Source organism: Kwoniella dejecticola, chromosome 9 (assembly GCF_000512565.2).
Source record: "Kwoniella dejecticola CBS 10117 chromosome 9, complete sequence".
Taxonomy (NCBI): Eukaryota; Fungi; Basidiomycota; class Tremellomycetes; order Tremellales; family Cryptococcaceae; genus Kwoniella; species Kwoniella dejecticola.
Genome location: NC_089309.1, coordinates 281,796 through 309,437, shown reverse-complemented (window position 1 = coordinate 309,437; position 27,642 = coordinate 281,796). Strand labels below are relative to the sequence as shown.

Below are 27,642 nucleotides of genomic sequence, written 5' to 3'. Positions count from 1 at the left end.
AGAGAGCTTGTGAAACACATTTTGCCTACAGGAACATGTGATTGATGCATTGCTTAGGCGGATATAGCACAATTCTTCTGACCTGAAAATGCCGTCCCATACAAACCTGAATTTTCATGCACCAAAGGGGCAGTGGCAATGCGGCTCCGGCGCTTTGCTTGCTCTGCGCCTCAAGTCCACTTTGAAAGCGTCCTGTCATACCAGCTGGAATGTTGGTGTTAGTCTGAAGGGGAGATCCACCAGAAATGATAGCCTGTTGTCTGGAAGAATTTTGCATCATGAATGATACAAGATTGCCATTTATGGTGTGAAAATGCAAAACGTTCAAGACCTCTTCCGACATACAATATTGTATGTGTCGAAAAGTCTTGCACGATCCGCGTTTTTGCACAATAGGTGACAGTCTTGCATCACACTTTGAATGACAATTTTCATACCCAACCACTGGGATCTCTACCATATGAGCGAGCATTGGACCAAGTCCTGCAGCTTGACAAAGTGTGAGCTCAGGTTCCTAACCAGGGTCATATGCAATGCACGCTGGAAGGTAGCAGAAGCGCAGCGAAAATCTCTTTGGTGAAGGAGATTCAGGTTAAACCGGTTGAGCTGATGGAGACAGCAAAGCCAGCAATATGGACGTCCAATCAATGCATTGATGTGCCTCTTTCAATAGCTATCAGCTATTTTGTAGCCGCAAGCAACATGAACATGGAATGGAAGAGACATGCATGCATACAAAATCCCAAAGATAAGTTCAAGCAAAAAGTGTCATCTACGGTGTGGAACGGCGGATCTTGCAAGACTTTTTGACACATACAATACCGTACAGAATACTTGATGGCCACGACAAATCCACTCTTAGCGCTTGAGAGAATTTTTGAGATCTGTGTTTCTGATTTAACAGCTTCCTTCCCGAGCGTAGTATGAGAGAGGGGGTTCGCATACGCCCCGAGAGTTTGTGAACGGCTTTGCCGGTGCAACTCGTTCAAGAGAAGTATGCTCTTCTGTCCATTGACAAAACCTCGGTCACGCTGATGACATCGATGACGATGATGACCATGGTAAAGATGATAGCGATGATGACGATGATGTCGACGCTCCTCTTTTGTGTAATGAGACCCCTGGTACACTCCTGTCTGACTCGATCGTACTATTGAAGGGTTTTATTGCACAGGCTTCGCTACAGGTTATATGGAGATCGTGTTCTATTTTGTTTTCTCAAAATTCACTTGACCTTCCACAGCAACGTATTTTCCCCAACCCAGCCGGATCAATTCTGCATTGCACTCAGACCTTATCTCTTGTCATCGAATCAGACACAACGCCAAATTATCCTTAAATGTCATGTCCAATGAATCGAATCAGTCCGTTTATGGTGATTTCGCCACTTTGCACTTCAAATTAGCGAATGAAACCACTGAAGCGGGGAGCGACCTCGCTCGACTTACCATTGTCTCGACTGGTCATCCCTTCGGAGGACCGCTAACCGATAATCTATCCAAATTTCTGCAAAGTGAATTCCAAAGAGCGAAGGACTTTGTAATCACGCGAGAACGCGCAAGTGCTACCGACTGCAACTATATGTTGAAGCCTTACGACAGAGCTTTGAAGAGAGAATGGAATTCCGGAGTTCTCTGTGACGTACAGGTCGATAGCTCTTTTGGCGAAGGGGTCTTCTCCAGGGCTGCTCTTAACGTCCAGTCAAGTACTTCCGTTGGCGATGCAAGAGAACTCGTCGTCGCCCATGGTTCTGTGATAGTCTATCATGATAGTGCGGAATTCCATCAACTCGCTCGAGAGTCCAGTCAAGCCATGCAGTCAGAAAAGCTGACTGCTTCTGCTTCCCCTGGCCAAATCGCTGCCAGCAACTCTTCTCCGCCATTGACCTCAGCTTCCACCGCATGGAGTACCCCCAGAAGCGGACTTTCTAATGGTCAACCCGTCGGACTTGCTTCCTCAGGTGCACCTAGTCTACCGGCCGGACCATACATGGGTCAACACAAGCTACCATATGACCCGCTTCTGCCTTCTTCTGCTGGACAATATGATCTACCGACACGAGGAAGTGCCAGCTTTTGGATGAAGGTCAACATCGGCCAAGGCGTAGACACTGCAGCTGATCAATGGATCTGGAATTTGAAGGAAATGGGTCACATAGCGAGAGGCTTCAAAGACGATTCTCAGAGTTCCCTGGTTCTTGAGAAAGCATTGTCCAATAACAAGTTCGCGTTGTGGAAGGACAAAGATAGTAAGCTTATGCGGGATCCCTCTGACCCCTCGCGATTCGCCATCGACATCGGAGGGATTACAGAAGCTCGTTCGTATAGGGATCCGTCTAAGACCTTGTCCGACGGCTCACACCTAGCAGACTACGACTTTTACGTGTCGGCGCCATTGAAAGAGACAATGCTGAGAGAAACGGCTATACATGGCAATAGGACGGATGGGACCTTCCACTTTGTCAAACGCCAGACATCTAGGACTGATGAGTCAGGAGCTCCTGAGGGGAAGCTGGACAGCAGTCCTAGCGTCGGCAAGGTGCAGGAGCTTGACCCCTACGAGAAACTTGGGTATATCATGTAATTTACTCAAGCGTGCTCTCATAGCAATTCGAGCGGGGTGATCAGGTCGATTTGTATACTTTCAGAATGCGAGAACTTCGGTTTTGTTCACCTTGACTACTTGACTCGAGAAAGTGTTTCGGCACGCGCGATCCGTGACTGAGAACCAGGCCCAGTCTCACGACACGAAAGGTAGGAAACCATGGAGATAAGCGCATATCATTCACACAGAACCCTGATGTCCGGTTCTTCCAGATGAGATAGCATGCAGTACTTTGGCATAGAACAGTGCTGCCGAAAGATCGGAGATTGAGCCGTTTGACTGGAAGTCGCAGCAGCTGATAGAATATCAGCAAGCTCAAGGGCCGCGATCGCAATAGCTGGTGCCCGGGACTGCCGTGAAACGAAGACTCGCCATTTTTGCAGTCACATCGGTCCGGTGTGCACCCTGTGGAGCTTCAGAAAGGTGCCAGTCTAATTGTGACTGTGAGGACTGGTGTCGGAAGACGTCATGAAGCAAAGGAGCATCGTGGGCGCTTTACGACTTCTTGTATGACGCGCCGCACCTCCTGTGTGTGCAGAAAGTTGCCGAATTGTCAAAGGAGCTTTCTGGCTCGTCATCTGAAGACTTGAATAAGATAAAGACGCGGCTCAAGGCTCGATTGAGCCCATTTCCACCATCTTCGCCACCCTTGCTTCGACTCCCCAAACTTACCTAATCTGAGCCTTTTCGAGATCGGGTCTGAAACTATACTTGGTGTCACTTTGCAGTACGGATTCCTGATACTGCGCCACGATGTCAAATTCAATACATCACCCACACAGTTCTAGCGATTATTCTAGCTCGGATGACCCTGTTCATTTTCAGCTCGAGATCTCTGACGTGCGAAAGTTCGGGGTCTCGGGGCATACATTCGTCACATTCAATTCGGTCACTCCGACCGCTCGGGCAAACGCGATCGACTACAGTGGCGCAAGGACCAGACTCACCAACCAGCTCGCATCTTGGCCCGACTATGTGATGATGCCTGCGAAAACCAAAGGTGGCGTCTCCGAATACCAGCTTGCTCCCTACGATCCAACCAGATCTCGCAAGTCATCTCAAGCAGATACGTATGAAACGATCCTCTGCGATCGAGAATTAGGTCGCGAGATCCTCAAGCAAAGCGGATTTCCGGATCCTAAGACAGTGATTGGGGCAGTTTTCGGGTGTCCCAGCATGATGACCACATGGGGCGCAAGGCCCTACGCAGAGTCAGAGGCGATTATGAGCGGTATCATGACGCCTAGCACCGACATGTTAGCCGGTATGGCAACGCCCAGACCTGGTATTGGAAGACAGCGACCTGTCAGTCCGTACGCCAGTACAACCTGTGGAAAAGCGAGCTTCAAGTGCAACATCCTGAAGTTGGGTCAAGCGCGATTCGATGACTTCATTTGCTACAAGGTTATGTCCACAGATAAACCCGAACAGCCCGATTCGGCATTCTGGGACAACACAGATAGTGAGACCCTCCTGCAAAATCTTGTCAAGGGCAGAATTATGCGATTTGCGACGCGTAAGGGCGAGACTGTGGTTGAAGATGGAAAAGTACCCATCGAGCTAGCGGAAGTGAAAGGGGAACATTCTGATGATCCCGACGAGGCCAATTCAGCGCAATATGATTTGAGTATTGACGCTGCAAGTGCGGAGCAAATGCATTCCACGAAACATCAGAATTCCCGCTGCACGATCACCTTCTACTATGATGAACGGGATGAAGTTCCACTTTTCCAACCCTTGTCTCAAACCTTGATGCAGCATTTGGGTAGCTCATATGGGAATGCCGGTAGCTCAGGTGGTCAATTCCCTTCATGAAGAGGGAAAATACTAAGCAGTCTTGTCCAGACCCTGATAGACTATCCTAAACAGGTTACTGTAGGTGTCGTTCAATACGTTGTGTTTCTCGGTCAATCGGACCAACATGCATTAACTTCTATACTTCATGCGATACCCTCCTTCTGCGTACTTCCCGAGCATTGACGTCATGCTACAGGGTTATCCTCCAGTCCATCCACACGACGCTTCGGTCACCCAGTGGCTACATGATCCTCGTTCGTATTGTAAATGGCAAAGCCCGGCTGGGGGGCACTTTCAGTATAGGGTCGCTGTCATCAAATGACGTGGATGACGCACAGGATCATTCGTTGAGGGCCGCGTTTCGAGTTACAATCCTTTCTTCACAAGATCACCTCGTTCATGTCAGCTCGACGTAGGCTTATAGCGTTGGAGCAATGACAACCTTCCTTCCCTTGTACGATCTCGTTTCTCACGAAGGCTTTCTTCCAGTTCGATGACGACATCTTTCCTTTCATCGAGTGCGCCCTTCTCGTTCTAGCCAGCCACATTGGACCAAGGAGCTGGCGGCGAGGAGACATACATACAGTACATAAGTCCCTCCTGATCGTTCGTTCTATCTGTCGGTCTCCCTAAACAACGCCTCACAAATTTCTTGAATCGTCTTCAGCTTTTCACAGAACGTTGAGCCCATACTCCAGACGACTCATCATGTCCACCACACCACAGACTTCCAAGTATACTGAGATCGCGTATCTCATATATGGGATAGCTAACGTATTCACCGACCCCGTTGACAAACATACCACATTCGACATTGTCTCCGTGGAGCCTCCATTTGGAGATAAATCGGCTAATGAGCTTTCCAGATTGATGCAGGCTCGTCTGAGAACAGCAAGACGATACGACTTGGCAGACGAGCATGAAGTCGATGGATCAGTCTATACTAAAATATACCCTGCCGAGACCAGGCGGGCTCACGCGTGGAGCAGTCTCAATGACGGAGTCGACAAAGTCCACATCGACGGTCTTCTTGCAGATAAGATCAAGTCTCTGGCCGATACTGCCACCCAAGGCCCGACCACCCCTGAGACCATCACCGGTGTGATGATCGCTTGTCACGATTCTGATGATCTCCATGTAAGACTGCATGGAATGCCTCAAAACCTGCCATCTGGCTACAATCGCGATGAGGGTTATGGTGAACATTCGATCCCTGCTGCCCCTTCCTCGCACCTTTCGGGATACCGATCTCTAGGTACAGGTTATGCGCCATCAATCGGCTCAGAGGTCTCGCCTGGTCAATCAACTCCCACATCATCCGCCTGGAATCTGCCATCGACATCAACCGCCTTACGTGGCTTGTCGCTCACCACACCAATCGAATCAGGCAGCGCAACATTCAAAATGAAAGTTTCCTCGAAGCTAGAACGATCAGGGAAACTCATGGTCTGGTCGATCAAGCAGTTGCAAACCGATGATAGTGGTATGGACGATGACACAAGGAGTGCCACCTTGCTCAATAAGGTCTTATCAGACAATATGATCTGTTTAGCTACCACAAACAACGGGGAGATTTTCAAGGTCGGCAACAACCCCAAGCGATACGCATTAAGAGTAAAATCAGTCACCAATGTCAACGACGCGAATAATCCATCGAGATGGAATGACGATGGGACTCATCAGAGCGATTATGATTACTCGGTCTCGGAAGTGATGGCGGAAAGTATGCTCACGAAGGGGTCGTTCGCCGAACGGGATCAAACGGGGACTTTCTACCTTCACAAAAGAGAGAACAAACGGACTGCTAGTGATCCGGGTCCAGAGAATATCGTGAAGACCATGACTGTCGATAATTTTCGCAACCCGCCTAATTACCTCGGATTGCCCTTCCAGAGGTAAGATCTCAGGATTTTTATAACAGTTCATGCGGGATAGTCTAGGCTTCTCTGGTCACTTCTATATCCGTATTCATTCAGTAAAGTAGGGCAGATTCCTTGTTCCTTTACGCCGCGATGCACATGGTCGATTCGCTGATCTTCGCCTCACCGATGGTCCGAAACGAAGTTGGCAGTTCATCTGTTACCTCAGGATTAGCGCGTACAGCGCAGTGAAAGAGCATATCGTCTGAGCGCCAACTAGGCATGCCACAAAAAAGCCTCATCTCTGATAACAGCGTCGCCTTCCTGAATCACTCAGATGGATACTTAGTGCAGCGAAGCCACTTGCGGCTAAGTCATCACTGGTTTTCCGTACCATACCAAGTCTCATATCAAGTTTCAGACTACCAAGCGCTTCGTGGCCCATTCAAGATCGGAGATGTTACCATCAACCTCCCTGAAGACGCTGGTGAGCCCGACAAGGTGATCTACTCTAACATCTCTGAATTTTATGAGAGACAGATTTGTAAGCAGAGTGATCTGTCCCGTCTACAGCGACATGTCCAGATTAGTCCTCGGAAGAACTTCCGATTCCTCAAACCCGGCCAGACATACTCGTGGATGCGGTAGACTCCATACCGATCAAGACTCAATCACACAGATCGAAGAAGGGCAGGAAAGAATTGAAGGATGAGTCACTGTGGAAGGTGATGTGGCGAAATTGTCGTAACCTTACGAAAATCCTGACATTGATTGCCAGGCTGTACGTCATCCTTCGTCCAGATGTAGACATGGCGAACTCTGCTGACTCACTGGGTATATCAGGTTGTCGCGGACAGCAATACCTCTGCCGGGGATACCATTGCGTCAGGCGATAATGAAAGGCGCGGTCGCCTGGCCGAAGAGGAGAAAGCGGATCCCCTGCTCTACTACGTCAGTCAGACACTACCGCTACAGTAGCCTAAGTCGCCGCTCTGGACTTCAACAGACTATTTGAGATCTGGCAAAAGCTGATGTTAGATGCTACTGCTTCAACGAGGCAGCCAGAAACGCCCAAAGACTCTGCGGACCGTTCGGCCACCTCAAGACACTCGTCAGCTGCGGTGACCATCCTGAAAAATATCCACCGGTATGATTTCGCAACTCAGCTGGGATCTCGTACATCTCGGGTATGAGTCGAGAAGATACAGTATACGAATGTAGGCAAGCTCTGAATGGGTCAGTACGCGGAAGAAGTCAATGTTCTAGAACAGTCCGCGCTAGCGCTCAAAGGATGCTGTACGAAACCGCAACGCCTGATATTCCTTCTGTAGCGATGCAGTGAACTCTGCTCTCAACATATATTATCTATACATGCACCCACGTTATTTCATGAGCATCGTGCCTCATAGCAGGCTGAGTCATCACAAGGCGCATCAGGTTTGTTCAGTAGGGGGAGGACGACCGCCTCTCCATCTACCTTCAATCCATTCGACTCTCCCCAATCCACTCGCACCTCCACTAGCCACCCAACCTGCTTTCCCCAGTCCGCAGGCGTCATTCCAGACGGCCTTGTGTATACCCACTTCAGGTCTCCACGCGGCTGTCTTGATCAAATGTGAAGGGGGATCGTTCGTAGCTCGTTTAGCTATATTCGGCGGTCGACGAGATGTAGCATTCTCTAATCCAAGTGTCTAAGCAACACCAGGAATCAGCGATTCTATGCACTGCGGTTGAGTACTTTGACGAGGCAAATTGGTTCACTTACTTCCGGTGAGAAATCGTCGATCAGTCGATATTCATCTCTTATTTCACTGTAGTCTATCTCATACAATCGCTGCAAAGCGAGAGGCTAAGGAAGAGACCAAGTTTCAGCGGGATCGAACAGACGCAGTGAGTCGCACAGCAAAAGGACTTACTGCCTTTCGCTTCCTGTAGAAACCCAGATTGAAATTCGAAAGGGTCAACGCGCCATCAGATCCCGCCGAAACGAGCATGGAATGGTAGTCCGAAACACCAATATCCTGTTCCCAGTCATCAATCATCGATCAACTTCCTATATTTCTGTTACTGCAATCCAAGTGACTTACCCATACTTGCCCACGATGACTACTGAGGATATGACTTCTACCAATGCTCGTCCCTCTGATCTTAATAATCGATATCGCGTAATCTATATCGCATATCACAGGGGTCGAAAGTTGAGAAATCCATTTGACAGCCATGCACGGGACTGCAAAGAATTAGTTATTATCCCATGATTGGACGGTAACTATCACAAGCTCCGACTCACTTCGCGCTCTGTTCAGCTCAATTGGCGCGGTGGGATCTCTGAGATCCAACAAGGTCGTCGATCCGTCATAGGCACCCATCAGTATGTGTATAGGCTCCGCACCAAGATGTTTCTCGGATGGCGGTGTACGGCCAATGGAGATGGAACGTATAGCCGATGAAGCGACCGGCGTGTATAGGGAGGGAAGCACTATTTTGACATTGCGTATAAGCTGAGTGATCGTCCAGAAGAACAAATCGATCAGCTTTAACGTCCATGACACATACATTGTTGAGAATGACCAGTACGCAGAGCGTCATAGACATCCCAGACTGCCAAATGACCTGGAAGCAACCAGATCAGCGTTATTTCCGCTTGTGTGGAGAAGACTCACCGGTCGACAAGCCGATAGCTATTTTCGTGCCTGTGATCCAGTCAACGCACATAGCCATAGCATCAGGTATCTCCAGCCGCAACAGAGGTTCATCCATTTTTACTGCAATTACCTTGTCATCAGCTCATGATTAAATCCTTTAGAGTAATCCACTGACTGTACACTGGGTGATCCTGAGTTCGAGGAACAAACCGAGGATGAGGCACAGCATAGAGTGACACTGATCCGTCCAATTGCACGGCAGAAAGTATTCCCAACTTCGGTATTTGCACATCATTTTGGACTATCGATGTTATATCATACTGCACAAGAAGCGTGAGTGATATAGGTGAGAGTGACAAGGGACTAATGCGTCACTTACATCATCCCACACGCCAAGCGGCATCCACTTGATTTCCATGGCGGGACCACCGTTGATGCAAAGAACCATCTCGCATTTCATTTGGCTTGTATAGCCCGAGCCGTCCATAGGAACATCACCAGAGGAGGCCGGGCCCAACGACCATATCTGGATCGATCCTTTGGATGTTCTAGGCCACTTCTCAGCCATATGAGGGCGAGTATCGAGGTGAGGTAGAGTGGACACTGCCAAATATTGTTCATGTCCAAAGTCTACTCAGATCACATGTTCAGTCGAGAAGGCAGATCCCGATGTAATAAATTTCTGCTTACCTGATGATTCAGACTCGGGCGTTGGACACCAATCCATGCCCCATATAGGACCGCCGGCAAAGAACGTATGGCCTTCTCGAGGAACAATTGGGTTCGTAGCGGCTAAATGCAATGTCAATCATCAGCCGAATGCGGATGGGGATATATTTTGTCATCTCACAAAAAGGCTTTGAGTCGAATATCGAGAATGTATGAGTGCTTTGTTGATCATGAGGGCCCATAGAGCATGTTATATGAGTCTCGCCATTTCGGTACAACGGAGTAGGGAGATACAATTCTTCTGCCTCTCTGCATTCCAAGTCTTAGCTGACAGCATATCGCATTTAGAGCCTTGCAATCAGCAACATGACTTATACTCACATCTCATTGACAAAGTGCAGCTCTTCCCTCGCCCACCTTCCGATGCCATCCAATCCCAGTCTGGCCTCATCTCTCATCAACCAATTCTCCCTCTTCCCTCTATCTTGTTCCAGAACTTCCTCTTCGTTCCCAATAAATAGCTCAGGGTACCACTGTTCGCCTTTCCACTCTTCCCACGGCGCAGAGAATGTCAAAAATGGATGTTTAGCCCAATCCTTATTCCTTCTATTCTCGTTTCGCTGTTCGTTTGGACCACTCTGATCAATCCATTCTACACTGGACTTCTCCCAACCACGTTTGGGATCTTGCGTCAAGCGAGTTTGAAAGGGGATCTGATGGCCGGAAGGAATCACAGTCGGTCCGTGCGCTCTAGACTGATCTCTCTCTCTCACGTTCTGCTTCTCTCCTTCTACTTGGCTTCGAAGCGCTGTATTGGGTTTTGTCAACGAAATGCTTGAGGCTTGGATCAGTGCTCTATGTTGAAGGCTCAACAGCGATATTTCCGATTGCCCATGTATCGGACGGGCAGCTAGGGATACTGCTGGCCTATTTGGAGGTCTTTTCCCTTTTATCGAATTTAATGGTTTCGAGGGTTGCGACTTTGGATTTGGCGTATTACTTGCTCCCCTTATACTCGGCTCAATGTCTTCGTCGTCCAGTTCTTCGGCTACATCATCCATCTCCTCATCTTCCTCCTCATCACTAGCCGGTCCATCGGATTCAGAAGCTTCGCTGTGACCTCCACCGTCTTTGGCCTTGCCTTTACCTTTGGTCTTCGTGGGACTATCAGGTTGAAATTCGCTGGATTCGCCCGATGAAAGACTGGATCCTTCCCCTTTATCGTCTTCGTCTCCCGAGCGAGCGGAACCAGCTTTCGACCCGGAGGCTCGGGCGTATGAGCCGGCTCTTTCGTCCTCGGAAGATAGGTCTTCCAGTCCATCGGCTACGTTGGAGTATGACGCACGAGCTTTGCGCTGGCGTAATGATACCATGCTGTCTCTGCTGTATCTTGTCTGCAGGTGGTTGTGAAGAAGTGACACCATATGGGTTCCGGGATTGTTGAGTTGTTTTGACATTGAGCTCATTACGTATAACGGCGGCGATCACCGATGGACTAGTACCGCACCGCTCGGAGATGCTCTCACCAAAAGTACGAGAACACCGACGATCGTCATGAAGCCAACCTCAGATTCAATCATTGTCTCTCAGTGCGACGAACCCCTCCGACACTTCAGGAGATACATGAAGCAAAAATGACAAAACGACTCACCGTCCGTGCGCTGGGAGCATGCGCGAGAGCTGGGCCTTCTAGAATATCCATTCGCGCATACTCATCGCCCAGACAGACTTCCCCTTCACCCAAAATCAGCTCAGTGCCATTCAAGATTCATCCCGAGGATGCGCTTCAACGGATGTACATAAATGGTCTGCTGGCTTCAGGTGAGCTATTAACCGGATCCCAGACCCAACTGATTCGCTAGTAGAATGCTTGCTGACGCACGTCAAACTCGCCTTAGCCGCTTTGCCAAATATGATCCTAGCTGGACTGTTACGATTATTCGGACCTTCTATAACGCCCTTAGCGAATGAATTTGGCTTAGGCTCGAACCTCAAGATGAAGGATATGAAAGCTGTTCTGTACCCAATATGGCGTGTGGACAGTATATTACAAGGTAGTGTCAAGCTTGAGGGAACGAAGCAGAGGGTTGAGCCGAAAATGTGGATAAGTACGAGGGAAGGATATGTTCCAGGTGGGTCTCGCGCAGAACACACCTTCTGATCGATGTTTGAAGCCCAGCAAAGTGCTCAGAACTGATATATGGTCTCAAATTGCAGGAAATCCATTCGCTCCGTTATCCTACCTGTCATTCGCTGTCCCGCCTCTACCGGACGACCTGCCTAATTACAACTTGGCCGAAGACTTGACTCAGCTGGGAGACGGGTTCGAAGTAGTACCTGTACCATTCACTGTTTCACCCTTGGGCCTCGCCAAGAAGCTGAGGAGGAGTATAGGGTCCAGCAAGAGATGGGAGAATCTTACGATCGATGAGTCAAAGTGGGAGGAGACTATGGTGAGTAGCTTTTTATCGCGCTCTTATGGGTGAACCTATGAAGGATCTACCTTGATACCTATAGATCAATTAATCGTCAATACCGTCCGCATGGCAAGGTCAAGACGATCAAAATAAACAAGCTGGCTGACATGACTACTGTGCCTGGGAACAGCTCGCTGCTTATCCGATAATGTTCCCCATATACATCGCCGAGTTCGAGCACGATCTGGGGGATGACGGCAAACGCTCTTTCAACGTCATAATGGATGCGCACGATGAGAACCCACAAAATTGCCGTGTCAGCTGGCCGCCGCCTCCGCAACTTGTCGAGAGGTCAGTGGCTGTCTAAAATACCTTTTTCATTCTCATCCTGGGCCATTTCTTGATGGTCTACATGCTGTCCACAACCTGATACTGATAAATGAATAATCCGTTCTGCAGCGGTCGATTCGACAAGAATTACTTCGTCAATCCCGCCCCCTTCCTTCCAATGGCCAACCTCATCATCTACCCCTCCGTCGCACCTCATACAGCCGTCGGGCCCAACACTTCGAAGCTAGTTGAGACTTTCAGAGAATGGATGTCCCCCGCTCCTGATCCCGATAACAAATCCAACATACCCCCTTCGCCCACTTTATCGCTCCAGTCCGACGAAGAGGCGGACGGGATCAATTGGAATGATGCAAGGATACAAAGCTGGAGCGGGAAAGAGAGGGCGGATAATGGAGAGTGGATCGAACAGGCTCTGAAGACTCAGAAGGGTATTGAAACTCTTGAGGTGAGTCCAGACGATTATTAGACCGCCAAGTTGCATCAAGCTTTGATTCTCAGACTTATAGCTAATGGATGTTGCCTCTTGGGCTGGGTGGACGGAGCTTAGACGATGACATACTTTTCATCAAGAGCACCGCATCCCGAAGATTTGAAAGGGTTAGTAATAAACACAGCGGGCAAACGACCGACATTTGAAAGGAAATCACTCAGTGATATGGAGCATCAACTTCGGGTGGACGTCGATCGGATGAAGAAGGAATTGGAGGAGATGAAGCCTGATTGGTTGAGGAAGTATGACGATGCTAGGACGAAAGTCAAGGATGAGGTCGATCCAGAGAAGTTGGAGAAGAGATTATCGAATTCACCGTGATCCTCTTCATCCTGAGTTGCCGTTCACCATGCGGAACTAGGAAATACACTACGGCAACGAAAGCACTTTGAAAGTCACGAATATGCATACGCATTGCATTTGTCTCATCTTTGTTCGCGCGTTGTGAAACGCTGGTCAGATACTACTCTGAGTTGCACAGATGCTCATCTTTTCAATTCGATTGAGTGTGACTCATCTCTGTCATCGCTAAATACAACGATGCTGCTAGTACCCATCAACCTGTCTCGCTTTGCCTTTCCCGTTCCCTTTCCTATCAACTCCTCCCTCATAGCCATCAACTTCTTTAGCTTTTCCTTTACCCCTACCGAGGTATTCCTCTCGTTCATCTACACCATCATCGGCATGTTCGATCGCTTTGCCAGGATTGTTCTCATCGTCTTCGTGTCCGTCTTCGACTACATGATACCCAAATCCATTTTGTTCCCCTTCGTCTCGCTTCGAACGGTGCCCATTCGCCTTTTTCATGCTCGCATCTCTGCCATTCTCGCCATTCAATCTAATCATCGATCCACTAAGTTCATCCCCATTCCCATATGTTCCCCGATCTGGTGCCTCGACTACCTTCATATCCGTGTCCTTGTCTTTGTTACCGATATTGTAATTCTTGAACTCCCTTTGTACCCTCTCATAATGCCTCAGCTCATCCTCGCTGACTGAAGGTTTCAGCTTCTCCAGCGCCTTTTCAAAATCTTCGAAAGTCACTTTGACTTGAGTCTCCTCTTTCGTAGCCATTTTACTAAGATAATATTGGGTACTAATCTCCTTCTCCTTCTTCTTCTTCTGGTCCTTTCCTTTGACTTCCTGAGCATCAAGGCTGCCATTCTCATCGTCGTCGTCGTTGTTGGCGTTTCCGATCTCGTTGATTCTCTTCACTTTCTCATCGATATTGTTCGACAGCCTAATCATAGCACCCAAAATCGCGTCTGAACAAAGAGCATAAAGATCCGCACCCGTGTAATTGGAGCTCAATCTCTCCACCACATCTTCTAACAGCAAGCTCTCATCTAGGGTGAACTTCCTAGTTAACGATTTCAGAATATCGAGTTGTTCTTTATTCGTCGCCGGGATATTCAGGTATAGCATCTTATCGAATCGTCCCGGTCTTAACAAGCTTGAATCTAACAAATCCGGTCGATTCGTAGCTCCCAACACGAACACTTGAGAATCTTTCCCCTTTCCTGAGGAACCCGACATCCCATCTAATTCAGCTAAGAGTTGGGAAACGATTCGATCCATAACTCCACCGGAGTCTCCCTGATTACCTCGTTTCGGCGCGATCGAGTCCAGCTCATCCATGAAGATAACGCAGGGCGAAGCGTCCCTAGCACGCTGGAAGACCCGACGGACGTTCGCTTCGGATTCACCGATGTACATGTTGAGCAGTTCGGGTCCTTTAACCGAGAAGAAGTTGAGGGAACAGGAGGTGGCGACTGCTTTGGCCAGTAGAGTTTTTCCCGTACCAGGCGGACCATACAGCAATATACCTATAGCGAGTTGATAAGCACATTGCGAAGCGCGTTTCACTTCAAACCGCAAAAGACAGAAAAAGACCCACCTGATCTCTTCTTCAAGCCTTCTCCGAAGAGATCGCCCCGCTCCAATGGAAGTTGCACGGTATCCAGTATATCCTTCTTGATATGTACCAATCCACCGACATCGTCCCACGTCACATTCGGGATCTTCGGCGCACCAATAGAATCGCTATATGAGCTCCTAGCTTGATTGATCGCTTCGTTCAGATCTTGAGCGGTGATTTGTATTCCGGCCAACCGAGCAGAATCGATCGAGTGGAAACTCTTGTCCGCGTCCATAGCAGAAATGCGGTTCAGAGACAGATCGTTGGCTCTTAGTATCAACGAACGGATGTCCCCGGCATGCAAGGCGGCAGTCTGTCTAGCTATGATTTTCAGGTCTATATCAGGCGAGATATGGTATTCCTCAAGAATGTTTTGCAAGATGACCAATCGTTCATTCTCGTTTGGGGCCTATATTCCCGCAAGATACCTCAGCAAACTAAAGCTTGCCTGAATCACGACATGGTTGATGAGAGGCAGAAGAAGGGTGAACCTACGGAAATTTCGATATCTTGCTTGAATACTCCCAAGACCTCATTCGGCACGCTATCCGCATCGACAGTTGTCCCTACAACGATCACAGGCCAGTCTTTCGATTGCTTCGCAGATCCAACGATATCTTCCAAGATCTTGACGATAGGCGGAGGACGCCCAAGGACTGTACTTTCAGTCTTTTTCGCCAAGGCTTCGATATTGTGAAGTAAAAGCAACGACGGTGCACATAATTTCGCCTTTTCTATTCTGGCTTCTAGCATACCTTGAGGCGTTGCTGATGTGTCGCCGATGACATCGTAACATTCGACCTGGTTATCGATTACACATTGAAGACTCAGCAACACGGCTTTGATCGCATAGGTACAGATAGTACTTACGGTGTTGATGTTGTACCCCAACTCCTCAGCTATGTATCTAATCAAACTCCTCTTCCCTGACCCTCTCGCTCCCTTGACCAAGATAGATAACTGCATCAGAGAAGAGAGTGTGGGATGTACGAAGGCTGTCCTTAACAGGTCGCGGAGCTTTGTATGCGCTTCCATCGCGAATGGTTTGGGTGAGGCATCTGAGAGGCAGCAGGAGCTTAGCGAACTGAACTGCTTGAAGGTGTCCACTATGGACGACCAATGAATGAGAATAACTAACCTATCCCGTACCACACCAAATCCCCTTCTCTATGCTGAATCCGATCTGTCTCAACACCCGTTAATACCATCTTGGTACCTCCATCCGTATCAATCCAACATCCGAGCTCGCCTGCTCTGGCTTTCGATGAAAAGGAACTTCTGAAGTCCTCTTCCAGGGGGACGAGGGGATCATAGCATATACTCGTAATTGTAAAATACACAACACCTATGCTTTTCGGTTGCGTCTTCGGGCTTGGTGAAAGCGAGTCACTCTCATTCTCTGAGTCTGAATTGTCTTCATCATCTATGTTCTCATCGGAAGACATGGGTTTCGAGGGGAAAACGAGTATCGAAATGATATCTCCACTTCTGATCAATTGTCCACCACCTTCCAAGGCCTTGGATTTCCCTTTACGCTTGCTTCCACTGGAGAAATGCGATTTGAGTCCTTTGAGCCATGCTCTTTCGTATCGTTTATCCACCCCTTCGGCGGTGGCTATCCGAGCCAGAGAGACGGTTTTTGCAGTAGGTAAAGTAGGCTGTCGAGCTCCAAATGGTGTGGGCTGTACCGTGAGAGCGTTGGTGGAGGATGATAGACCGAGGGCGCGGTATATCGATGGAGGCAGAAGAATAGGGTTTGATGGGCTGATCAGACCGAAGACATCATATCAGCCATCACTTCTATCTTGGGCAGCTCACAGAGCTGGAGTAGTAGGTCGTTCACTTACAGGTCATCATCATACTCGTCCAGTCTTTCCCAAGCCAGCGCTTTGACAAGACGACCTTTCGTCGAGGTGGAACTCGAGCTTGAGCTGGAACTTCCACTAGATTCTCCCTCGCCAGCAAATCTCAACAAGACCTATGACGCTAAATCAGCTGTCTCGTCGCAGCTTGGATCATGGCAGAGGTAACGCAAGGGAGACATACCCAATCGCCCTCAAATATTCCCGCTCGACCAAGCCCACCAACTCCCATCCAACATACATCCTCTCCTTCTTCATTGCGCTGCTCATTGATCCCAGACGCTTGGACAGCCGTGAACCTCGTCCCGCGCTCCACTTCTTCCGTGACTAATTCATCCAATCCTATAGGCGGGGAAAGCGGACGATCTCCTGGTCGAGGCGTGAGACTGCCAGACGTACTTGACGATATACTAGCTGTCATCCCATCATCTTCTGTTTGTGTATCACCCGGTAAACTGAGGGACAGGGAGAGGTTGGTAGAGAGGAATGTGTCTGGATCGAAATCTGACAGACTCATAGACGTCTTCGCTATTGACCCTGCCCCGTCCAAGCCATCTTCTTCCGCGTCCGCAGCATCGTATACGTCAGCGTGAGAGAGGATATGCGGTTTGGTGGATATGATGACCCGTGTTGAGGACGTCAATAGACCTTGCTTCACCGGTTCGAGGAGCAGAACTTTGAATCTATGCTGTTGAAGAGGTAGGATTCCGCCTTGTCGGATTATCGGTGGATGATTATTATATGATGCCGTGTTGCTTTGCGAGGTGGAAGATGAGGATGAGGATGAACTGGGCGCGTAGAGCGGAGAGAGGTCTACGTGGTCTTGCGAAGGAATGGTGTCGTCCTCGTATTCGATGACCGGTTGTAAGATCGCAAGTGTCAATTCGAATGGTTCGTGTACGTGTAGCTTAGCGGAGACAGGTGTGATAGTGAAGGGTGGTAATAGCGATGGATGGATATAAAGTATATTTGCATCATCATTGGTAATGTTCTATGTGACCATTTCCATCAGCATCAGGGAGGGGATGGGATTAGGTGTTAAGCGGGTTGGAGACTCACCTCTTCCAATCTGTCTACCCAAATGATCAGACTTCGCTCTTTGCCTTTCCCAAGCCGTCTATCTTCAGGCCAATCCACAGCTAGAGCGACTGCTGATTCTCTCGCAAACTCTCCTTGCCCCTTTCTTACTCGAAGGATTGCTGACCACAAAGAGCTTGATGCTTTTGCTTTCTGGCCATCATGCGGTCTCGGATCCGACGGAGAGCTGAGTAGGGGAAGGATTTCCGCTCGGATGGGTCGATTGGGTCGATAAGAACCAGGCATCATGTACCGTTGAGTCCTGCTATATTCTCAACATCGAGGAAATACTTGACTCGACTCGGTTGAAGGTTTGGGTGAGCTAGATTCGACTCGACGCCTCTGCGATTCGATTCGTATTCGTATTCGTGATGATGAAGACCGGAGTATGTATGTATGCAAGAGTGAGAGACTGATTCAAATTCAAATGCAAATGAAATTCAACTCGGCTCCATGCGAAGCCAGTAGAGGAGCGCTTATGGTGACTCCGAATTAACCGGCATACAGGTAACTTAATTCTATTTTTGCTTCTTGGCCAATGACCGGAAATGCATTTCCACTCCCATGCATGCGCACTCTTACATACAAGCTGCACTTCAGAAGGAGGTTATGTACATAATGACAGATGTGCATAGTCAGAAGCATTCATCGCATTGGTAGTACAGAGCAGGGGCCAATGATTCAATCCAACTTACAGACAGACCGATGATTACCGACTTCCTCTTTAGCTCTTCTTTCAGCTTCTTCCCTCAATCTCCTCTTCACACCAGCCTCGATAGGCCAAAGAAACACCTCATCGTGCATTCCCATGCGCAGAGCATTCCACGGTAATATCCATCTCCAGCTACTACCCAACACGATAGCCAAATTCCTCTTCCATCCATGATCATACGGTCTTTCATGCGGTAACGTTTCAATGACCATACCTTGCCTGACTGACCTCATAGTGGAAGGCAGAGGTACGAAGAAGTATCTCTGATCTGAAAACTTGGCTAGATTCGCTTCCAGTTCCGAAGGGATAGATCGATTTTTCAATTGTAGCTTGTGAATGGCCATCAGAGCTTGAGTATGCGCTGTCGATCGTCCTCTATCTATAGTCAAATTGCCCTTCAACAGGAGAGTTGTCGTGGCATATGCCAGACCCTGAGCGCATATGCATGTTTCAGTTTTACGAGTACAATCGAAGGCGTTATCTTGAGTGTACTACCGGAAGCTCAGAAGCTGAACTCACTGCACTTATGAGAGCAAGTATGATCCCGAAGAAAACCATCAACCCTATATTCAATCGGAATATCCCACCTCCGTCATGCTTTTCCTTTTCGCGCCAACCTAAGATTATTCCCCCGGCATATCGTCCGATAGGTCCACCAGCGACCACCCAGCTGAATTTCCAATCCCACCAGTTCTGCCGTATGTACTCGTCGGTCCACGAGTGGGTGTATGCGCAACAGGCCCGGTATAAAAGGGGTCTGTAAAGGGGAAGAGATATGAGGAAGACGGTTGGTGGAGTGTAAAGTAGTAAAGCGAGATATGTACGCATGTATGGAGCTGTCAGACAATTGGCGAACTGCAAAACCAATCAGTCAGCCGAGACCTAACTATCGAAGATCGTACTTGAATGCAGAATGTTGGCAGTGAGACCGAGCGTGTATAGTCAGGTGTTGTATTAGTCAGAGTGAGAAGGAAGTATGACTCACAATTGGACAATGATGATCCCATCCCGCTCTGCATTTCCCACACATCGAACAATGCCTCGTTCTTGCCGGCTTCCACCTTCCCCCGCAAATACCTCTATAGCACCGCTCTACTAACGGATCATCATCGTCGTGTTCCTCGCTATTCGCTAGACGGACGACTTTCGCTTCGGCTGGCGGAAGACATTGGAAGATGATGTGTTGATTCTGGACGGAGGATGGTGGATCGTAGGGCGGAACAGATTGATTGGGAGGGAGGAAATATAATCGAAGATACAGTACAGCTGTTGGGATGATTAAGAAGGAGGGCAGGAAAGTATATATCTCTGTAACATGACTTCATCAGCTTGTTGTCATTCCGTCTTCCTAAATTTCCTAAAAGATACAGCGGAAGAACGGGAAGTGATTTACGGCTTAGAATGGGAAGCAGCTTTTCATCCTGAGCGAGATGAGCTATTCAGAATCCACATGAATTAATATGCCGTACAATCACAGCCGGGGGTTGGATTAGAGAGACCTACGACCAAGCTCGAAGGTAGCTATCTTCCATGCAAAGCTGTCGTCAAGACAAAGACGTCGTCAGTGATTCGTCCTTGGTCTGATCTGCCTTCACAGGTGACCGTCAAGACAGCTCACTAGAAGTAAGTCAGCAAGAGCGGAGGCAAGAGTTGTTGCAAGACCCGGATGACGCCGTTCGCCATTGCCTGGTAGTCACGGCTGGATCTATCGCCAGGCGTTTCTTTCACGCGGGCGCCGAGCTGCAATATGATCGACGTTGATGAAGCAAGCCACGACGTGTAAAAAGGTTATCCGTTTGCGACCGAAAGCAATAAACAGGGCAACAAGAAGTTGCGAGGAAGGCGTTGTTTACGGGGTCTCCAACTTTTACTTTTGCCGCCTTGATCCCTTCTTCCATTCGAATCTCATTCCATCTAAGTGGACACGCAAAAATCCACTTCCCAGTGTGAGGTTTGAACTCACGACCCTCGCTAAGCATCAAGAAGATAGATCTTCATTGACGGCAGTTACCCACATAAGAGCGATGCCTTAAACCACTTGGCCAACCGGGATTTTGGGTTCACCAATTCTGCCTTGATCAAAGCCATATATAGGTAAGAGACTGTCGTCTTCACTCAACCCCGCATTTACACCCGCTGAGGTCACGTTGAACGTGAACCACACAAACGTATCCCGATGTACGTATGTACGTATGTATTCCATCCCACGTTGGAACATTATATTTCCCCTTCAACCTTGACTGGACCTTTGTCGATCTGTCCCCAGCTAGGCGATTATCTCCTTGTACTCCTCTGCAGTTGCCGCAACGTATATATAGTGACTTGTACCTCCGAGATCTCAGCTTGATCATTCTCATATACATCAACAATCTCACATCGGATTCCCTTATCTGCGACAACTGGTGATCAAATCGCCAAGGATGAGCGTGCCCGCTCCTGTACCAAATCGGCAAGGATCCGTAGAGGTCAAATCTTCTTCATCGAGCGCTAGTGAGCCCACCTCCTCTTGGCACATTCAACGACTTACGAGACCTTGCAAGCTAATGTTGGGTGCTTTATCAGGAATGCCTACGAGCGCTTCATCATCTACACTGATTTCACAAGCGTCCGGCGCATCCGCCAATGCCTTGTACAACTTCAGACTCCTTTCAGCCCTCCGATCGGACAACCCTTCCGAGGTGCAGCCGTTCCTCGATGAGCTGAGACCATCAACCCATTCTGCAGAGGGTATGGAGGATCTAGATAAGGCTGGAAGGTTGTTGGGAATGGCCGTCCGAGTTGCATCAGGTCAGTCCTGCTGCGATCAATGAGACTTCTCATCTACCCTCTTGGAGCTACCCGAGTCTTGGGCGATGCTGACGGAAATGTTTGTGTGCAGTGCCTACCATACAAGCGATACTGCAGTCGTCTGCCATCCCGAACCCGAATCTGCCTATCAATGCTGGTTCTACAACCACCCCTTTACACGTTGCCAGTGAGATAGGCAGAGCTGAGATCGGTAAGTCATCTAATGCGTGTCCGAAGCGATAAGCAGCTTAATCAATGCGCAAATCTAGTTGAGCTGCTTTTGAACGATTCAAGGATTAACGATACCATCCGCGACGAACAAGGCAGAACCGCTCTGGAGTGTGCTACGCATTCAGAAGTCTCACATCTTATCGAAGGTCAGTCCCTCGATAGCACCAGGCAGACACAGCACATCGAGCTGACTTATATGGGTACAGAATCCCGAGGTCAGCTTCAGCTTAGATACCTGGCAAGGTTAGCCGGATATATCTCTAGCCCGCTGAGCTCAGTTGATGAGAGTTTGCACATGATTGAATTTTTGGAAGGACCGAGGTAAGCTTCTTACATTTGATCCATTATCATGCGAAGAACACGCTGATCCGGTATGCTTCACACAGGACGGGTATCCTTAACCTCAGCGCGCTCGACGAGAGAAGCGGGACCTCCCTGTTACATGAGGCTGCGCGACGAAGGGATCTGCGATTGGTAGAACTGGCAGTCAAACGCGGTGCAGATGTCTTTGTGAGGGATAAGCGGGGTCGACGGGTACTTGATGGTGAGAAGAACGCAGATGAGAGGATCAAGGTGTTCTTAAGGCAATGTGAGTATCTCTCAAAATCGGCTAAACACCTATGACCAGACTGGCTGACGGTCAATTCATACCCGGTCAACAGTCAATAATCAAGACAGCTTAGTCCAAGCGAAGAGTGATGGTAAACCGCCTGACCTCCGAGGGTTTTTGAGTAAATGGGTTAATTACAGGAGTGGATGGCGGACAAGATGGTTTGTGCTGGAGAATGGTGTCTTGAGCTATTGTAAGCTAGATAATTCACCCGTGAGAGCCATTACAGCGAGCTGATTGACGTCTTTTTGACAGATCGCAATCGGGAAGATGAGCAAATCGCTTGTCGAGGATCCATTGCGATGGCTGTTGCCACTCTTCATCCGTCCACTGACGGATCAAGATTCGAAGTACACTCCAAGATCTCCTCGTCGGTACCCAAATTCATCGTCAAATCGGCACATCGAGCTGAAATAGCGAGATGGGTACAATCCATCCGCCTGAATATTGAATACTACCAGAAGAAAGGAACTTCTGAAGGTCAGCCCAAGCGCAGTATGAGCATGAATCAAGACAAGCAACCTGTACCATCTCTCCCGCCAGCCGATTCCTTCCTCAGCCCCAAATTACAAAGATCGACTACCGGCCTAAGTGGCCTCAGTGTTCCTGCACCTTTCGCTGACGGCAGTAAACGTGATATGTCCTCCTCGAGAACGGCTCTTACCGAGGACGATGCCACCGAGATCCTGTCAGTATTCGAGAATGCCGATAACAATAGCCTCGTTGGAAGCGGCGATCAACATTCCGGTATACCTCACGAGACGAGCTACGACCTCAGTGTACTCAATATCAAGGCTCAGCTAGATATGACTTCGCAGTTAGTCGACTCTATCGTTACTCCTCCTACGTCGACAAATGCTTCGCCGGTACGAGGAGGAGGTCAGGAAATGATCAGATCCTCATCACGTCAACAAGCTGTCAAAGAGGCCCTCAAACAGTCGTTATCAACCCTTAGCAATATGATTAGCCAAACGAACATCATGACTGCGGACCGTGAGAAATACTTGCTCAACAGAGTGCAGCGCGAGGTGGAAGCCAGGCATCTATGGGAGGAGAATATGTTGACTGTTGCCCAACAACAAGCGGAAGCCGATCGACAACTGACAGAAGCAGCGCAAGACAACGAGAAGAAACGTAAAGCCCTTAAACAGGCTAAAGAAGTCCTGGCGAATTTAGCTGGTTCCGCCGCGGGAATTGGGGAATTACCTTCTTTACCAACTTCACCCGGATTACCTGACCAACGCTCGGCAGTCATAGACCAAACTCTACTCAATAAAGCTACCGCGGCTTTACCGAAGACGCCGACTAAGCCTTCATTGACCCCTCGACCTTCTATACCGAATATACAAGAAGCCCACGATGCGATAGTCGCAGCTGAAGGCGCATCAGATGATGAGGACGAGGATGATGACGAATTCTTTGATGCCATCGAGACCGGCACTATACCCAACTTGAAGCTCTACGATAGCATAGCACATCCGGAGAAAGAAAGGCCCGGTACTCCCACAGCGCTAGAACGTGGATCATTCAGCTTAGAAGTTCAAAAGGCTCCTACTCCGGGCACAATCAAGGGTTATCTGGCGAGGAAGAGTTTGGAGCCATATTTACACGTCAGGAGCAAATTACCTATCGACGATGATAAGAGGCCTTCTGTCAGCTGTAGGTTTACCTGAGATTCAGCTACGAATGATATAAGAGGGAAGTAGCTGATCCCATCTGTCTGATTTGGGATAGTGTGGAGTATCTTGAAATCTTCCGTGGGAAAAGATTTGACCAAGATCTCTTTCCCAGTCAGCTTCAACGAATGTACCTCGATGTTACAGCGAATGGGTAAGCTGATTCCCCTCATGTTTAAACTGGACAGAAAGCTTATCGTATTTGCATTGTAGCCGAAGACATGGAGTATGATGCGTGTTTGACTGTCGCCGCTTCGGAGCAAGATTCGCTCAAACGGATAGCCTTCGTTGGCGCATTCGCGATGTCAAACTATTCTTCCACGATTGGGCGGATAGCGAAACCTTTCAATCCGTTGTTATCTCAGTCGTTCGAGTATGCCATACCGAACAGGTATAGGTATATCTCTGAACAGGTCTCCCATCATCCAGTAAGTTGCGCCCACTTCGCATGACATACTATCAGGATGACAAGTAAGGGAGCTGAATATGCTGTTCGTTCGGACTATAGCCAATTTCAGCTTGTTATTCCGAAGCACCGACCTGGAAATACTATGGAGAAGTCGACGCTCAGAATAAATTCCAAGGAAGATCTTTCGAAATTCGACCGACCGGTGTGGCCCATTGTGAACTGATCATACCTCGTTCGTGGGTTGATGAGAAGGCGGAATACCCTAACGCTGGATCCGAATATGGCGATGGGCTTGTTGTCGAACATTACTCCTGGAAAAAGGTCACCACGAATGTGTCGAACTTCATCATGGGTAATCCTCTGATTGATCATTATGGTGATCTTGTCGTCAGTGAGTAGCGTCGTGTGTCTTTTGCCTGCATACACACCGCCTGAGACTGCAGCTAATGACTCGTGTTAGCCAACCACCGAACGGGCGAGACGTGTACTTTGACCTTCAAGCCCAGAGGGTGGAGAGGTAAAGACGCGTTTGAGATCAAAGGGAATGTTGTGGACGCGCATGGAAGGACGGAATGGGATATTGCAGGACGTGAGCTTCTAACCCCTGCCCTTACCCTTGCCTACTGGGGCAGATGGACTAAGCTGACTAGCTGAATCTATATAGGATGGGATACGCAGCTCATTGCCAGGCAACATGGTACCTCGGCGCCGTTGGAGGTGGACACTACGTTCAACCCTACGCAGAAAGAATACTTGCTGTTGTGGAGGAATAGCGAGAAACCAAAGGCACCATTCAATCTTACGCCTTTCGCGGTGACTTTGGTGAGTTCAACTCTATTCACCCGAGCTCCCTTGTCCTCGCCTGCGCTGAACTCTTGTACTACTCAATCCGATAGAACGACATTCCAGGAGGTCTGCAGAAATACCTTGCACCAACAGATTGCAGACTGAGGACAGATCAACGGGCATTCGAGAATGCAGAGTACGACAGAGCTCAAGAGTGAGCTTTATCCTCTCTTCAACCTCCTTTTTCTACCCGGAGTGCAGGTGAACTGAAGCTGAACGAATATGATGTTGATGTATAGGCTGAAGACTCTGAATGAAGAGAAACAACGTATGACCCGAAAGCTAAGAGCTGAAGGGAAATTACCGCCTCATCAAGCTAGATGGTTTGAATCTACCACGGATCCAGATTCGGGCGAGAGGCTATGGCTACCTAAACGCAGCGACGATGGCGAGGTAAAGTTCTGGCATGAGAGGGAGAAAGCGGATTGGGAGAAGGTTGGGGTGGATCATATCTTCGCGGAGGATGAGCGATAACAGTCTACCTGGCGCAAAACATTGCAATCATGCCGCTAATTGATAATGCTTATTGCTTATACCAGATTACTATAGGATCATGGATGGTAAACAGGTATCATATTTCACTGGTATGCATCAAAACAATTAAAGGGACCATCGTATCTGTGTCGAGCGTGGCTCAGCGGTGGTGATGGACCCTGCAATCGTCACATGCTTAAGCAGTCCCGTGTGTCTTCTCCCCTCTCACTCTCTGACCCATCGATGGACGACCAGGATATCCAGCCAATGGCTCAAGAGCTATCTCCGCTGTTCAAGTAATCGCGAAGTTCGTGATTTATCTCAAAATTGTATATGCGTGGCTCGAATTGACCCTCTGAGTCGAGGGGATTGAGTGAAGGACGAAGCGCAACGAAGCCACTAGAAGCATCGTCACCTTCATTTTCGTCCTCGTTTCCGTCTTCGTACGGTGTTGTCCATGTCCAGACTGTATCGATCCTTGTGAGCTGATTCTGCAGATTTCTGAGATCCCCATACGAGATCGTTCGGTGTCTGGGATCAGCGAATCTCAAAGCTGGAATACTGATTGACGGGTCTGCTTCTCCGTCTCCTTCTCCTTTTCTTTCAGTGTGCATATAAAAGAGCCTGACCTTCTCTGAACCTTCTGCAAAACGATAAGACGGATCTTCGTGCTTATCAGGAATAATCATTGACCCCGTAATTACCCCTTCAGTATCACCTTTACTCACGATGTCCGCGAGGGAGTCTGACCAGGGTTTGTCGAGCTGGATGAAGCCTTCCGAGCTGAATTGGGAGCGCAGCTCATTGGGAGGCGCGGTTCCGATTCGACCAGTGAGACTCCAAATTAGTCTCTTGCTCATTTCCAATTTATCGCTGGGAGGATTGGGCAACCCGGAGGGTTTTAGTGATTCCACGTAGTAGGAATAAGTGTTGACGAAATCACCTTCGTCATCGAAGTTCTTCGCTATACCGCAGACTTTGATCTTAGCTGGGAAACATTCGGTCGCTGACGACGATAACACCGAAGAATTAACGCCAGGTGCCATAGCAGCTGTTATGATCCAATGTCTTGTGTCGGGCAAAATGATAGATCCCCTGGGCGCTGAAGTAGCTTGTCGTTGTACAGTAGATGTACAGTACAGTGATATCTGGGAAAAGGTTCTAAACCGTGGAACTCATATTCGACGCCGAATGCCTATCTGTGTATCGGTTTGGTAAAGATGATATGACGCAAGAAGACCACGCCTGACGCCTGACAAGGGAGGTGCTGGCCAGACCACCAAGATATATCGAGCGATAATGCATCACGCATCCTAGGTATGACAAAGCCCGATTTCCTTTTGCCCATCAGAAAGCCGAGCTTTCTGGGACCCTTCTGATCAGCGTGAAAGGATGCTAGGTCGACTTCGCCTCCACCAGCAATACGGACCCGGCATAACCTGAAAGCTTGCAAGAGTCCATTAGTCATCATTGCTCCGCCAGACCTTGGTGACCCTGCTACCTCTGCGTTTGTAGCGCTATATGCTCATTCTCCTTCAACAGCGCTACAAGGGCAGTACTGATGTTTGGACTTGATGATAAGGCGCCAAGTGACATGCAGCTACAGTACAGTTCTCGACCAAAACATCTCGACAGACGGCTGTGGTGATCTGAAGCAGACTACCTCTGCACGCATACGCATTTCGCTAGGTCTATCGAAGAGGCGAGGCATCACGTGCGCCGAGACCGGGGAGTCCAGGATATGACCCCCGTAGCCAAATAGCCCATCTCTGACCTTTCCGCACCCAGATCCCTCCACAATGAACGCAAATCCAGAGCGGGTTGAGTGTGTAGTAAGCCAGCAAAGCAGTCAAGGGCTGCCGTGCTCTTCTGATCAGCATCCAAAGTACCCATAAGACTACCTCTGAGAGTATCATCCACCCTGAAATGGTAATCTGGGATGGCCCTATCTGCGGATCCATGATATGGGTTCAGCTCGAAGTGATCGGCCATGCTGCCGTCCGCATGCGATACCGGCACTACGGACCACTTTTCGCCACACAATTGCTGCTGTAGGAAATTATCATCTCTGATGTTGTGGTCCGGGTCAAAGTGAAGTCCGCATCGATAGACCTTGTCGATCTCCATGGAATTTGCAGCCTGTTCATGAGTCCCCAACGGAGGATTCATAGCGCGGCATCTGAGTATGGCAGGAACCGAACTGTTTCC

At 48.9% G+C, this 27,642-nt stretch overlaps 10 protein-coding genes across 10 annotated transcripts; 5 read left to right on the top strand and 5 right to left on the bottom strand.

Moving 5' to 3' along the window:
• Positions 1-1,344: 1,344 nt before the first annotated feature.
• On the top strand, positions 1,345-2,583 carry I303_107067 (uncharacterized protein; the record flags this gene model as incomplete). Its single annotated transcript, XM_018409749.1, has 1 exon — positions 1,345-2,583. One exon carries the CDS (start codon positions 1,345-1,347, stop codon positions 2,581-2,583), a length of 1,239 nt encoding a protein of 412 aa, XP_018260752.1.
• Positions 2,584-3,357: 774 nt separating this feature from the next.
• On the top strand, positions 3,358-4,419 carry I303_107066 (uncharacterized protein; the record flags this gene model as incomplete). The annotated part of the gene is made up of 1 exon (XM_018409748.1): positions 3,358-4,419. One exon carries the CDS (start codon positions 3,358-3,360, stop codon positions 4,417-4,419), a length of 1,062 nt encoding a protein of 353 aa, XP_018260751.1.
• A 690-nt stretch (positions 4,420-5,109) lies between these two features.
• I303_107065 (uncharacterized protein) lies at positions 5,110-6,300 on the top strand (the record flags this gene model as incomplete). Its single annotated transcript, XM_018409747.1, has 1 exon — positions 5,110-6,300. One exon carries the CDS (start codon positions 5,110-5,112, stop codon positions 6,298-6,300), a length of 1,191 nt encoding a protein of 396 aa, XP_018260750.1.
• Positions 6,301-7,693: 1,393 nt separating this feature from the next.
• I303_107064 (uncharacterized protein) lies at positions 7,694-10,947 on the bottom strand (the record flags this gene model as incomplete). Its single annotated transcript, XM_018409746.1, has 12 exons — positions 7,694-7,951; positions 8,026-8,109; positions 8,177-8,281; positions 8,348-8,490; positions 8,551-8,739; positions 8,817-8,873; positions 8,924-9,025; positions 9,081-9,225; positions 9,285-9,535; positions 9,596-9,697; positions 9,756-9,883; positions 9,956-10,947. 12 exons carry the CDS (start codon positions 10,945-10,947, stop codon positions 7,694-7,696), a joined length of 2,556 nt encoding a protein of 851 aa, XP_018260749.1.
• Positions 10,948-11,208: 261 nt separating this feature from the next.
• On the top strand, positions 11,209-13,153 carry I303_107063 (uncharacterized protein; the record flags this gene model as incomplete). Its single annotated transcript, XM_018409745.1, has 6 exons — positions 11,209-11,395; positions 11,473-11,706; positions 11,792-12,027; positions 12,182-12,342; positions 12,451-12,787; positions 12,890-13,153. The coding sequence occupies 6 exons, from the start codon at positions 11,209-11,211 to the stop codon at positions 13,151-13,153; spliced, it is 1,419 nt and encodes a 472-aa protein (XP_018260748.1).
• Positions 13,154-13,378: 225 nt separating this feature from the next.
• On the bottom strand, positions 13,379-17,935 carry I303_107062 (uncharacterized protein; the record flags this gene model as incomplete). Its single annotated transcript, XM_065969499.1, has 9 exons — positions 13,379-14,292; positions 14,635-14,658; positions 14,730-15,159; positions 15,246-15,551; positions 15,621-15,808; positions 15,889-16,514; positions 16,598-16,728; positions 16,797-17,603; positions 17,672-17,935. The coding sequence occupies 9 exons, from the start codon at positions 17,933-17,935 to the stop codon at positions 13,379-13,381; spliced, it is 3,690 nt and encodes a 1,229-aa protein (XP_065825571.1).
• Positions 17,936-18,370: 435 nt separating this feature from the next.
• On the bottom strand, positions 18,371-20,084 carry I303_107061 (uncharacterized protein; the record flags this gene model as incomplete). Its single annotated transcript, XM_018409743.1, has 5 exons — positions 18,371-18,832; positions 18,921-19,256; positions 19,387-19,709; positions 19,905-19,939; positions 20,020-20,084. The coding sequence occupies 5 exons, from the start codon at positions 20,082-20,084 to the stop codon at positions 18,371-18,373; spliced, it is 1,221 nt and encodes a 406-aa protein (XP_018260746.1).
• Positions 20,085-20,821: 737 nt separating this feature from the next.
• Positions 20,822-25,434, top strand: I303_107060 (uncharacterized protein; the record flags this gene model as incomplete). The annotated part of the gene is made up of 15 exons (XM_065969498.1): positions 20,822-20,891; positions 20,964-21,188; positions 21,280-21,399; positions 21,458-21,565; positions 21,626-21,740; positions 21,806-22,008; positions 22,082-22,222; positions 22,285-23,688; positions 23,764-23,859; positions 23,919-24,133; positions 24,214-24,505; positions 24,575-24,703; positions 24,779-24,936; positions 25,011-25,114; positions 25,200-25,434. The coding sequence occupies 15 exons, from the start codon at positions 20,822-20,824 to the stop codon at positions 25,432-25,434; spliced, it is 3,615 nt and encodes a 1,204-aa protein (XP_065825570.1).
• Positions 25,435-25,706: 272 nt separating this feature from the next.
• Positions 25,707-26,480, bottom strand: I303_107059 (uncharacterized protein; the record flags this gene model as incomplete). The annotated part of the gene is made up of 1 exon (XM_018409741.1): positions 25,707-26,480. One exon carries the CDS (start codon positions 26,478-26,480, stop codon positions 25,707-25,709), a length of 774 nt encoding a protein of 257 aa, XP_018260744.1.
• A 664-nt stretch (positions 26,481-27,144) lies between these two features.
• I303_107058 (uncharacterized protein) lies at positions 27,145-27,603 on the bottom strand (the record flags this gene model as incomplete). The annotated part of the gene is made up of 1 exon (XM_018409740.1): positions 27,145-27,603. One exon carries the CDS (start codon positions 27,601-27,603, stop codon positions 27,145-27,147), a length of 459 nt encoding a protein of 152 aa, XP_018260743.1.
• Between the last annotated feature and the right edge of the window lie 39 nt (positions 27,604-27,642).